The sequence below is a fragment of the Leopardus geoffroyi genome, chromosome B4, assembly GCF_018350155.1.
Source record: "Leopardus geoffroyi isolate Oge1 chromosome B4, O.geoffroyi_Oge1_pat1.0, whole genome shotgun sequence".
Classification (NCBI taxonomy): Eukaryota; Metazoa; Chordata; class Mammalia; order Carnivora; family Felidae; genus Leopardus; species Leopardus geoffroyi.
In genome coordinates this window covers 38,566,544-38,579,528 of record NC_059341.1, presented here as the reverse complement: position 1 = coordinate 38,579,528, position 12,985 = coordinate 38,566,544, and the positions used below count along the sequence as shown (strand labels likewise).

The 12,985-nt window shown below is 46.9% G+C and overlaps 1 protein-coding gene across 2 annotated transcripts in view; it reads left to right on the top strand.

The window, feature by feature from the left end:
• CRACR2A (calcium release activated channel regulator 2A) overlaps positions 1 to 12,985 on the top strand; it is a 133,860-nt gene that overhangs the window by 73,252 nt on the left and 47,623 nt on the right. For both annotated transcript variants that reach the window (XM_045463846.1, XM_045463845.1), the window contains one exon: positions 813 to 959. In XM_045463846.1, the coding sequence (XP_045319802.1) occupies positions 813 to 959 (147 nt within the window). The remainder of the gene's footprint in view (positions 1 to 812; positions 960 to 12,985) is intronic.

Sequence of the window (12,985 nt, the reverse complement as noted above, 5' to 3'; positions counted from 1 at the left end):
GTGGCCCTGTGAGTCTCTCCTGCTCTCCAGTGCACACCTGCCCTGTGTGCCTCTTAGCCAGGGGCAGTGGGGGTGGCAGTGGCTCTGGACATGTCACTCTGTGTCTTTGTCTCTCTGCCTGCCCGCGTCCCTGCCAACTTTCTACTTGTCTTGCCCTGTGTGCACACACATCCTGCAGATTTGCACCTTCCCTTCCTTTCTCCTGTCACTCATTCCTGGTGCCACCAGGCCCCAGTGGGGTGCTGCATATTCTCCTCCATTCCCCGCAGTGACAATTGCTTTCTGCCATCCATCAGATGGCATGTCTTTACCTCTCAGCTGTGAGGACCATCCTTCCTGGGGCGACAGGCTCTCTCCTTCAGCTCCATGGCGTTTGTCCTCACATGCACCAGGCTCCTGTCCTCTCTCCTCTTCCTGACATTCTGAGATGCTCCCAGCACGTGGCCTTGCACAGTCAGCACCACCAGCGCCTGGGGAAAACCAGAGCGTGGAAGCAGTGGAGGGTGCGGTTAAGGAGGTGAGGACAGAAGCCAGACAGCCTGAGTTTGACTCTTGACCCTGTCATTCAGCAGCTGAGTGATCTGAGACAGCTCACCTCACCCTCTTCTGGGGGTAGTAGAGCACCAGCCTGGTAGGTTACTGTGAGGGTCAAATAGGCCGATGTACATAGAGTACCTAGCATACAGGAGGCACTCAATACATGCTAGCCACTCCTGTCATGATCATGACAACGGTGTTCTGGCTGTCACTTTCACATCTGGGAAGCTCAGTGTTTGCATGCTCTGACATCAGTGTCCCCCTTTCTGTCGCAGTGAAAGTGATATCAAGCAAGTCTGGCTGCAGCTAAAGAAGGACGAGCCTCACTTACTGTCCAACTTCGAGGACTTCCTGACCAGGACCTTCTCTCAGCTCCAGGAAGCTCATGAAGAGAAGAATGAGCTGGAGTGCGCCCTGAAAAAGTGAGTACCCAGCCTCAGCCATTCTCTGTTCCTATGTGTGGCAAACAGAAGCAGAAGGTGTGCTTTCTCATATTCCGTGAAGCCTCCTTGTCACTGTCTGCCAGAGTGGGGCCCGGGCCCTATGGCGGCCGTGATATATAAATACTGTCAAGCCCTTGCTCACTTTTATCAGGCCCTCAACATATGCTAGGCACTATTCTCAATATGCACACCACCTCATTTGGACCATTCACTGTAATTTTTTCAAGTGCATTTATTTATTTTGAGAGAGAGAGAGCATAAGTGACTGGGGGAGGGGTGGAGACTGAGAGAGCAGGGGAGGGGCAGAGAGAGAGGGAGAGAGAGAATTCTAAGCAGGCTCCTCGCTGTCAGCACAGAGCCCCACGCAGGGCTCGATCCCACAAACTGTGACATCATGGCCTGAGCCGAAATCAAGAGTCAGATGCTTAACTGACTGAGCCACCCAGGTGCCCCCTGGACTATTCACTGTTACACTTTATAGATATGGAAATCGAGGTACTGAAAGGTGAATGACAGGCCCCAGGACATACAGCTTGTAAGTGGCAGGGCCAGCATTCAGGGTGAGATAGCCTGGCCTCTGAGACTGCACAGGGAGGGTTCCACAGCCCGGCTATCCCCCCCACACCGGCTCTAGACCTGCCGTTGGTCCCACTGAGTACCATCCTGACCACTGTCGGGAGCATCACACCCTCACATCTCTCCTGCCATCTCCTGGCCACCAGGGCCTCTGCAGTAACTAGTGGTTTCTAGTGCTCCCCCTTTGCTTGGAGAAAGCATCCCAGCATGAACCTGAAGCCAACCTGAGTCAGCCTTGTGCCACAGCCGTGGGGCCACATAAATGCTCGTCCACCTGTGAGAATGGTGTGCCATCGGGGTACCACACTTGTCCCTACTCATCAAGTGTACGTTACAGCAGTGAGCTCACATTTTGTGAAGCCTGGTGTAACCAAGAATGGTTCCTAATCCTGAAGGTGTGGCCGAAGTACCAGGCTGGGTTTGGGTAGCACTGAAGTGGTCCTCCGGGTGACTGCACATGCTCTTGTCCCTGTCCAGTAATCGCTCCAATGGCATGGGCATCCTCAACAGTCCTAATGCAGACCACAGGCCCCTCCTTGCGAAGCTCCTGGTGCCCAGCACCACGCTCTGGGGGCGGGGCTTCAGAGTCTATACTGACATGGCCCTGGGGAAAGCACGCAAGCCCCTGATTTAGAAAGAGACCACCACATGTCTGTGTCTTACTGTGTAGATCAGTTGTCCACACATTGTCCTGAACTCCTTCGCATCTTGTGTCACCCCCAGATCAACTCTAAAAATTACTTGTTGGGGTCCACCAGGTATACACAGGTCTGGAAAAAAGGACCTTTAAGAGCCTGAGTTATGAAAAAATTGTGGCCAAGTAATACCGGGGAAAGCACAGTTTGGCTGGAGGAGTGTTATGAATATTCTGGGCAGAGGCCCCAAGGCTCAGAGAAAAGAAGGATTGAGAGTATACTTCTATATAGTTTTTAGCTGATTAAGTTGTGACTCAGGCAGATCTGAGTTTGCATCTTGGCTTTGCTCCTTAATAGCTGTGTGACTCAGGCTAAGTTACTTAACCTCTCTGAGTCTCAGCTTCCTTATGTGTAAGATAGGGATGATAATAAAATACTGGCACATAATAAGTATTCAAAGGATGTTAAAATAATAATACTTACCATTTTAAATAAGTATGTTTGTCAGTATTAGAGGATTTGCCTGGTTAAAGTGAAGAGTTTGAGCCTGGATATGACCAGTGGTGAGGTTTAAAGATCCCTTTACCCTTCCAGACAACATGGTATACAGCCAGTAGCATTGGCATCACCTAGAACTTTCTTTGGGATGCAGAACCTCAGGTCTCACCCCAACCCTACTGATTCTGCATTGTAACAAGATACCCAGATGCTGTGTGTGTGGGTCTTAGAAGTGGGGAGCTGGGAATCAGGAGCTCTGGATTGAAGTTATGTGTGGCTCTCCAACCAGCTAGCTCTGTGACCTTGCTCAAATCTTTTGGTCTCTCTGAGCTATGGTTTTCTCACCAGTAAAATAAGGGGCTGTTTTAGTTTCTGACTCTCCCTGCAACCCCACTTTCCTCTGACCCCAGCGTTGCTCACCCTGAGGAGCCACAGAAAAAGTCAGGTGGTGCCTCCCAGAGAAGAGGGTGCTCTTTTCTCTAAGGAAGGTGAGAGGAGTCACAGACTGAATGGGCAGGCAGTGACCCAGCTCATGGCCTGGAATCTTCACTGTAGGATGCTTCTCTGCTGGCCTGCACTCCCACAGGGAGAGGCCAGCGCTCTTGACTTGTTTCAGAGCTGGTTAGCCCTCACATTCATCTTAAAGTGACCTCGTTTAGTGCTTTTGCCCTCATTTAATGACTATTAAAGAGTTCTTGAGATGAAAGCCAAGGTCACTCTTGGCTGCATGTGCAAAACTTGCTCAGCCAAAGGTTCCAGTGGATTATCCTTGCCAGGTGCATCTGCCCTGGGTCAGCTGATGGAAGCCCCCTCCTGGCTGGAGAGGTGTGGTAGGATTAGGGGTCCCCGGAGCTCCCTAGCCCACCTCAGGGGTGTTCTCTGGGTGCAGAACCAGAGACCGCAGGCTGTAGTGAGCAGAGCACTAAAATCGCTCAGGAGAAACCCAAGCTCTTGCCCAAGCACTGCCACTGACCAGCCGTGTGACCTTGGGCAGCTTGCTTTATCTCTCTGTGTGTCAGTGTCCTCCCTGGTGACCTGAGAAAATAGGTGTGGTGTTTTTCACACTTTTTGTGATTGTGAGTCACCAGAAGAAATGCATTTGACTTTGCAACTCGCATACACTTCTGTGTGTGGGTAACTGAACATTTCCTGAAATGGAGCTCATGCTTCCTGCATGTGATGTACTCTGATATTCTCTATTAGAGCCTCTTTTATTCTCTTGTCTTCTGTTAAAGAAACCAGAAAGGTTGATCCCATCAGGGCTTCTGGGTTGTGACTGAAGCAGCTGATCTACAGGGGTTCTTGCAGCTCAGCTGTCAGACAAGTAAACAGGAAATCCCGATAACGTGTAGACTATTTCAATGGGAGGCTTGACGAATAGCCCAGGGTGAGGTTAAGTGATTCTGAGACATCATCGAGGAGATGAATTTGGAGGTTTGGGGATGTGTGTGGGAGGGGCATGTCCAGGCATCAGTGAGGGGGGAGAATGGAAGCTCTCGGAATGGCTCGATTCAGGCTGGAGTCGGGGGGATCCTGAGGACGGTCTGAACCCCTCCCAGTCTCCTCCGCAGCTGGTTTTTCAGTGTGGGGTATAACATATTGACTCCACAAGGCCAACGAACGCCCGTCCCAGACATGGCTCAAGTCATTGCCACTGTGTGTCCCCTCCCCCCCAGGCTAGGCACCCAGGACACGGGGTGTCCTCGTAGCTTGCCTTAACAAGCACTTACTCTGTGCCAGGCTCTGAGTTAGGCAAATAGAACACAGAGTCCTCATCTTGAGGAGTTTATGATCGCACTGATAAGGTTGAGCTCATGCTCATAAAAATTCTGCAACAAAGCCAACCAGAGAATTCGTACCGTTGAAACGCTAGACAGCGCTGACATAGGCAGCAGAGGCTTTCGCTTCCTCCTCCTTTTCCAAACCACACACCTTGTTTATCCCTCCTGTGGAGCCCAGAGAATATGGGACTGACTGGTGGGGGCGGAGGGAGGGTCCTGTCCCAGCTCCCCAGGCTGAGTCATGTCCCTCAGGGATTCAGTTCTGCTGCAGTGAGTGAACCAGGTCTGCTCTGGCTTCTGGGAGGGAGGGCTATGCAGCTGGCCTGAGCGCCTAGGGAAAGCTCCTGAGAGCTGGTGTCAGGAGACCAGGGGCCCTCTTTACCTCACTGCCCTGGATTGTTTTTACAATCTGTATATTGGGAATAGGGGGAAAAGGCAAGTCTGGGAGCACTCAGTCTCTCACCCCTTGTCCCTTGGAGTGGAGCTTGAGTCAGATCTTTGATACAATGTTCAACTCTATTGCGTGTTCACTGGGAAGAAGCCACCGCCCATGGGGCAAGGTGGGGACATGGTCAAATGCACAAACCTGGGGCCAAAGCCCAGTTCTCCTGTTGAACTTCAGAATCTACTGGAGCCTCCACATCTCTCTTAGGAAGTGGAGGCCAGATGAATGGAGCCACGCTCCTTGGTCCACTGCACAGAAGTTCAGAGAACTTCACATTTAGCGTAATTAATATGGTTTAGGCTTCGGAAGAACTTCTGACTATCAGAATTATGAAGTGCTTTGCCATGGAAAGCATCTTCCCAATCACCCTTTCCTGGGGGGAGTGGGGGGAAGCTTCAGCTTTCCAGAGGATGGAGAGCGATACTGTCTAGAGGCAGCAATAGATTCAGACCTTTTGCCAGAATCACTAGTGGATGTTAAGGCCCCACCCCAGGAAAGTCTGATTTATTTGGGCTGGGTTGGGGGCTCGAAGTCTGCATTTAAAAAGTATCCTTAGGAATTCTGACTTTGACCAGGGTTGGAATCTGCTGGATGCATGGACTTGATTGGCCCCTTACCAGGATCTAATCCTGAGGCTGAGGGTAAGGATGAATTAGGTGGTGTCTGGAGAGTGCTTTGAACTCTTGGAACAAAAGTGCTTTCTAGATCAAAGGCAGGTCGTGGCTGTGCTCTGCTTACTCAGTCGTCTGCAGCTCAGTAGCCTGGAAGGCCACCCAGGCTGCCTATTTCACATCACTGGTGGACCACACTTGGCTTTGACAAACTTATCAGCACCCACCAGGGCCACATTGGAATCAGTTCCTCATCTGTACAGTCTTTCTCATCCAACTGAGTCAGGCCCCATGCAGTTTCTTGAGGGCATGGGGGCCCTTAAGTTGCATCCCCTGCCCAGCCATTCTCTAGGCACTTTCTGTCCAGAGTGATTTCCCTGGGTTCTGGGACAGTGTTCAGACCAGGAGGGAATGTGTCTCATAGCCTGACAGTCTCAGCTATGATACCTGCTGCTCTGACATAAGCCTGAGAACTGGGATTCTATGATATGAAGCTTCAGGGACATGAGAGTCTCTGGGGGAAGAGGGGGTCATTGTTTCCTTGGCCTTGCCTCCAGATATGGCAGCAAATACTGCAGCATATATATGGCAGGTGGCCCTTACATTCCATCTGTGAAGGACTTTATCTGCATGGTTCTCCAATGTTAGCTTGCTTCGGAATTACAAGAGGATCTTGGTTAAAGGTAGATTCTTAGGTCTCTCCCCCAGAGAGTTTAGATCAGTATGTCTTGGGGAGGGAGCCCAAGAATGTTCATCTTAGCATACATCCCAGTGGTTCTGATGCACGCAGGCTACACACCACACTTTGAATTTTTTTTTTAGTGTTTATTTTATTTTTGAGAGAGAGAGAGAGCACGTGTACAAGCAAGGGAGGGGCAGAGAGAGAGGGAGACATAGAATCTGAAACAGGCTTCAGGCTCTGAGCTGTCAGCACAGAGCCCGACATGGGGCTTGAACCCACGAACCGTGAGATCATGACCTAAGCCTCAGTCAGACACTTAACCGACTGAGCCACTCAGGTGCCCCAGCACTTTGAAAAAATGCTGCTCTAGTCTCTACATTTTTCCAAAATGTATCAGTCTGCAAAAAGCACGATCCAGGGTGCCCTTCCAGTCTGGGATTTTAGTCTCTTTCTTAAGGTGAAGATAAGTTTTTGGTGAGGGCTCTAGGTAATGATGCTATGGCTTAGTCAGGCACATGTTTTTTATTGGTATATTATTATCTGAGGCAGAAGCACATTTTTATCTGAGAGCAGATTGAAAGGTGAGGACTGTTTGTGCTCTGTGTACACCCTGGGCATGATTTGTAAACCTGACTAATCAAGAATGGGTTGCTTTATAGGATGGGATAAAGCAGCAAAGTTGGTTTATACAAGGCAGGAGAATCTAATTAGGGAGAAACCATCCATCTTGAAAATCCAATTGGCGATTATAGAGCCTGCAGAATTTTGTACAAATTCTGATGTTTTCCCCTCATTCAGCTCCACTCCAGTCATGTGTGTGTGTGTGTGTGCGCGCGTGTGCATGACACAGACAAACAGGCACAGAGACAGACACAGAGACAGAGAGAGGGAGGCAGTTAGAGAGACTGAGAGAGACTCTGAAGATTTTTCTAGTAAGAATTCTCTTTGCTGTCTGGAGACTGCAACTGCCTGAAGCAGGTGGCAGGGGGCAGCGGTGAGCCTGAATCCCTCATGTACCTTTCTCATCCCAGCCACTAAGTAGGCTGAGCCTGAACGTGCTTCCATTTTCTTCTCTGGCAAATAGCAGACTCCTTGAGAATTTTCCGGCCCAGGATCTTCACTCTGTGCTCAGTACACATGGGGGAGATGGGTGGGAGACATGGGAAAAAGGGTCAGGCCCTTCTGGTGATCTTGGCCTTCTCCAGCCCTGGTGGGGCACCTACTCTGGTTCACACTGTACAATCGAAAGACTCCAGATGGGATTTGGATTGTTGATCCTGAGCACAAATGTATGGAGTTACCAGTGTAGACACTCAGGATGTTTGGGAAGACACTGTGGTGTCATGGATGGAACAGGAGACTGGGACTCAAGGCCTGGCTTCTCCCCTGTACTCAGACCTGGACTATCCAGCTGCCCACAGACAGGTTACTTCCTTGCTTTGACCCTCATTTTCTTCATGTTAAGCTCAGTCTATGATAGGGAGGGGGATTTTTCCTCTCTTCACATCTGCCTTTCACCAGATTGTGCAAACTAAGAGACATACTGATCAGACCACTGCCCGCCCACATGGAGACACGTGAAATCAGAATGGTTAGTCTCCAAGGCCAGATGCATTTCTAAGTTCTCCCTTGAGTTCAAGCTTCTGAAATTTATTGAAAGTGTAGAAAAATGCCATTTGTCCAAGGTCAAGACTACACCATTTAGGGAAAGAAGAAGCTACCTTTTTCCTGAAATGATTTCAGCACCTCCTGCCTAGAATCTAGAAGGTTAACCAGATGACTTTCTGAGACCCTCTGAAATCTGAAGGGATTCTGTTCCTAAGTGCAGGCAAAAAGGAACAAGGGAACGGGAAAGAGATATTTTGACCAGCAGTATTCTATAGTAGGAAGGCCTTGGCCCATGTGTCATTAGCTGGAACCCCAGTGGTACTGAGTATTAATGCTTTCCTCCAGTGTGGTACCTTAACTCTCAGTGTGCAAATCACTTTGTGAAGGTTAATTAATTTTCACAGTCCCTGTGGGAACCTGGCAGGGTAAGTTAATTGCTAACTACATCTCGCCTTCCAATTCCCTGCAAATAATCCGTAAAGGTCTCTCTGAACCTAAGCCTTGTACTTACATGAGAATCACTATAATCCCCACCCTTACTTCCTTCCCCCACATCCCAGCCTAAATCTTCAATATCACGCACATGTGTATATGCACACACATGCTTAAGGGCCTCCTTTAGACAAGGGGCATCTTCTACAGTTAGACACCCTGGGTGGCATTCTGCCCACTATGCTGGACCTGGGCTTTTCATCCTGGCTTTCACTAGGACTCATTCTTTCATATCCATCATGCCCTATGGTATCTTCAGTATATAATTGTTGCTTCTTCCCCTCACAGTTGAAAATCTCCCTTTTCTGGACTCAGCCCCTCTTAACTTGTTCCCAGAGAACTCTGTCATCCTCCACACTACTAGAGTAAGGGGCTTTGTCCACTTCCTTCCAGGAAGGGCTCTCTGGTCACAGAGTTATTATCAGCCAGAGCCCAGGAAGGCATAGCAGGGTGGGGTCTACTCCACAGTATGTGGCTTCTTCTTCCATTCCTTTCCTCTATGCCACGTTAGCGTCAGGCTTGGTGTTCTTAGATGCTAAAGTCCTGGTGTACAGAGCCCATTCCATAAGTCTAAATTATTTTACCTAGAGTGTTACTTTACAAAGGGCTTAACGAGTACTTAATGTTGATGTCTCCCTCCTTCCATGCTTTGTCTTCTCTCCTGAGCCACCTCAGGTCTTGTCCTTCCCCAAGTCTTCTGTTCCCTGATGTTGCCCTATTCTCTCACACCCCTGTTGCTGCATCATTCCCCTTCAGTCTCTACTTGCCCCTTGGCTGAAATTTGAAGGAATTAGAAAGCAGCAGCTCTCAAAAGGGTGTCAAAAACCCCTGGAGAATCAGAGAACTCATTTACTTAGAATGTATTAAATGCATACTATCTGCTCCCTATTGTGCTAAATAATTCCACATGCATTATCTTATTTAAACCTCACAACTTCTCTATAAAGTAGGTATTAACCATCTGATTTTCCAGATACAGAAAACCTCAGGCCCACTGAGGATATGTGACTTATCCAAGGCCAGAAAGCTTGTAGATATCAAAATCAGGATTTGAACCACAGCCTTTTTACTCTGGGTCTAATGAATTCTGAGACAACCATAGCTGTCAGCCGGGGGATTATAACCTAGACTACACTGGAATATGCTAGAGGCACTATCCAGCCATTATACAGAAAGAGCAAGAAAGCAAGAATAAATATTGGTGCTCGTGACTCCTTTGCTGCCTTCTTCCTACATTTGTTTCTCTGTCTCACTGAGACTTCATGTCTTTCTCTTCCTTTCCTTTCATCTCCCTATTCTCTGTCCCTCCTCCCCCTGTAGCTCAAAATGACTAGGCACAGATAGCAGACAGGGGATAATTAAATAAACACTGGGTTGTTGGGGAGTGTTTTAAGGATGACTAATAGAAGATAAACTGGATATTTATGCCCACAAGTTATTAATAGCTCAGAGAGCTCTATTCCAGATTGCTGCCCTTGTCTCTTTCAATATTTTTACCAATGGCAAAAACAAAGGGAGATAAGGAAGAATATTTTGTAGTAATAAAAAAAGTTCCATCCACAAAGAAGATACAACAGATATAAACTTTTATGCATCAAACAACATAGCAGCAAAATAGATAAGGCAAAAACTTTTAGAAAAACAGAAAATTTGATAAAAACAGACTTTAGAGGACTTTAACAAACTTATCTAGGATTTGATACATTAGGCAAAAAGTACAATATATATGTAAAATATTTAAAACTGTCAACCAGCAAGCTTAATTTAAGAGATAAATGTAGAGCTGTGCACCTCACAGTAGAATACACATTCTCCTCATGGAAGTTATGCATACATTGATCATGTTTTTGGCTACAAAGCAAAGGTTAATAGGTTCCAAAAAGTAGATACCTTACTAGTATATTATTTTTACTATAATACAATTATTTTACTATAATACTATAATACTATAATATAAAAACAGCAGTTTTTATATTAGGAACACTCTTCTGAATAACTCTCAGATGAATTAAATTGTCAAAACCAACATATTATTTAGCTTACATTATGACTGAAATTTTTACATATCAACAAAGCTTGGAAGGTCATTGAGTACACTAGATGACCAGTTGGGATCTATTAAGATAATGTCAGCCTGGAAAGATGGACTGAATCTAACAGAATTACATCCGAGCTCTTGTTCTGGCGTCCAAAAAGCCAGTGACAGAAACACAAGGTAGAAGAGATATGATTCAGTAGCACCATCTTTAAGAGAAAAACAATCACACAGACTTAAGATTTAGAGGTTTTAGTTGACGAATGGGTTCAGCATTCGTCAACTGTGATGTGGCTGCCAAGAAAAGTTAATGTGATCTCAGGCTGCATGAATAGATATGCAGTGTCGAGAACAAGAGAGGTATAGTCCAGCTCTAAACTCTGCTAATCAGACTTGATACACTGGGCATTCAGTCTGGGGCTCCATGGCTTGAGGAAGCTAAATCAGGGCACATTCAGAGAAAAGTAAAGAGAAAGGTGAAGGGACTTACAAAAAAGAAAAAGAAAGTCCATGTGAGATGTGGTTGGAGAAAGTGGAGAGGCATGGCATGAACCCAAGCAACCCCTTGAAGTCTTAATGCTGTTTTCAAATATATAAAGGGTTTTTATGCAGAGGAGAGATAAGGTCATAGAAAGATATATTTCTGTGAGTCAGAATATTCCAAAGATGAAAGAGCTGTTTAGAGATCCAGCCAAGTTCCCTATTGCTGGAGGTGTTTTAACCTACTTTGGGTAAATACATGACAGGGACATTGTGGCAAGGATTTTAGCACTGGGAAAATAGGTGATTGGATCAGATGAAACTTTCAATTCTGAAATTCTTCTGTTCTTCTGGAATCTGGTATTCCTCCAGTATGGTCCTACCATGGGCTACTGAGTTAGGTATCCCAAGTCTTAAATTGATTTTATACACATTTTCAGCATTCACATTTTGAGCACAGACCCTGTGGGTGACAAAAATGTCTGAGTGTTCCTAACCTAGTTGAGACAGCATAAACCCAGGTGAAACAGTTTTTGAGGATTTTATTTATTTTTTTTAATGTTTATTTATTTTGAGAGAGAGAGAGAGAGAGAGAGAGAGCATGCATGAGCAGGGGAGGGGCAGAGAGAGAGGAAGAGAGAGAATCCCAAGCAGGTTCCACACTGTCAGCACAGAGCCTGATGTGGAGCTTAATCCCACGAACTGTGAGATCATGACCTGAGCTGAAGTCAAATGCTTAACCAACTGAGCCACGCAGGTGCCCCAGTTTTTCAGGATTTTAAAAGTAAATGTTCATTGAAAGACATTTGATATTCTAAGAGTTCAGAGAAGAGACAGTGAGGATTAGAATAGGTGAGGAAATCCTCATAGAGAAGACTAAAAAGTGTAGGTGTGCATCAGGCAATATGAGTGGTTTTAGAAATTGTGGCAATATAGATGTATATAATAAGCAGACGTAATTGGTTGCCTCTTTCCTTTGGTGGAGGAATATGGTGTGCCCGCTGGAACAGCACATGCCACATGTGCAGACCTTTTTAGAGTGTCTCTCCCTGTTACTGTTCTCACGGCCACTGCAGAGCTCTCCGCAGACCCAGGCTTCGGGCTCAGTGGCTCCTGCTCACACACAGCCTGCGTCTCTAATGGATTGATCTGACAGGCGCTTTTATGGACGAAGCTTTCCGCTCTTCATCTTCCTGATTGCTTCTCACCTTTACCAAACCCAGCAGCACTTTTATCCTTGAAACTAAGACCTTCCTCCCCCTTGGGGAGCAATGGCCCTTGCCCTCCACAGCCATGACAGTAATTACAATAATAAATAATCCCTTATATTTATTTAGGGCTTTGCAGTTCCAAATGCTTTTCACGCCAGCTCTCTTGTTTGTTTGTCATGCCGGTGCTATGAGGCACTCCGGGCGGGTGCTCCTCTGGGACATAACAAGGTCAGAATGCTCAAGGTCACACTGAGAATATGAGCAGGTCTTCTGAGCCCTGAGCTGGTTTAATGGTATGAATGATGTGAACAGCACCATGATGCTCCCCATTCCTAGGGCTCGTGTGTCTGACCCAGGCTGGTCATGAATCAGTCAGTTCTTGGGGCACCTGGGTGGCTCAGTCTATAAAGCGTCCAACTTCAGGTCAGGTCGAGATCTCACGGTTTGTGAGTTTGAGCCCCGCATTGGGCTCTCTGCTATCAGCACGGAGCCTACTTTGGATCCTCTGTCTCCCTCTCTTTCTGCCTCGCCCCCATTCTCTTTCTCTGTCTCTCAAAATAAATAAACATTAAAAAAAAAATGAGTCAGTCTTTGTGGGATTCATCTTCTGAAAGCCTTTGGGCCTGGCCCGGGTCCCCTAGGATGCCAGCTGTATTCTAAAGCATTTCCAGAGGGTTGGTTTCACAGATAAGTCTGGTTGAGCTGGACCTAGGTGCATTGAGGCCCACCTGGAACCCCTGGGCTTCTCTGCAGTGGACCCAGCCTTTGTCAACGAGGGCTAGAAGTAGGCACCATTCAGCAGCTACCTCTGCCTTTCCCCCATTTGTTTTTTAGCAGTCTGCAAAATTACTTACTTCATGACGAGTGAACTGACATGTGGGCATGAAAAAGTTTATTAATTTAATCAAATAAAACTTAGAGCAAAGTTAATGTAACGCAGTTAATGATAGT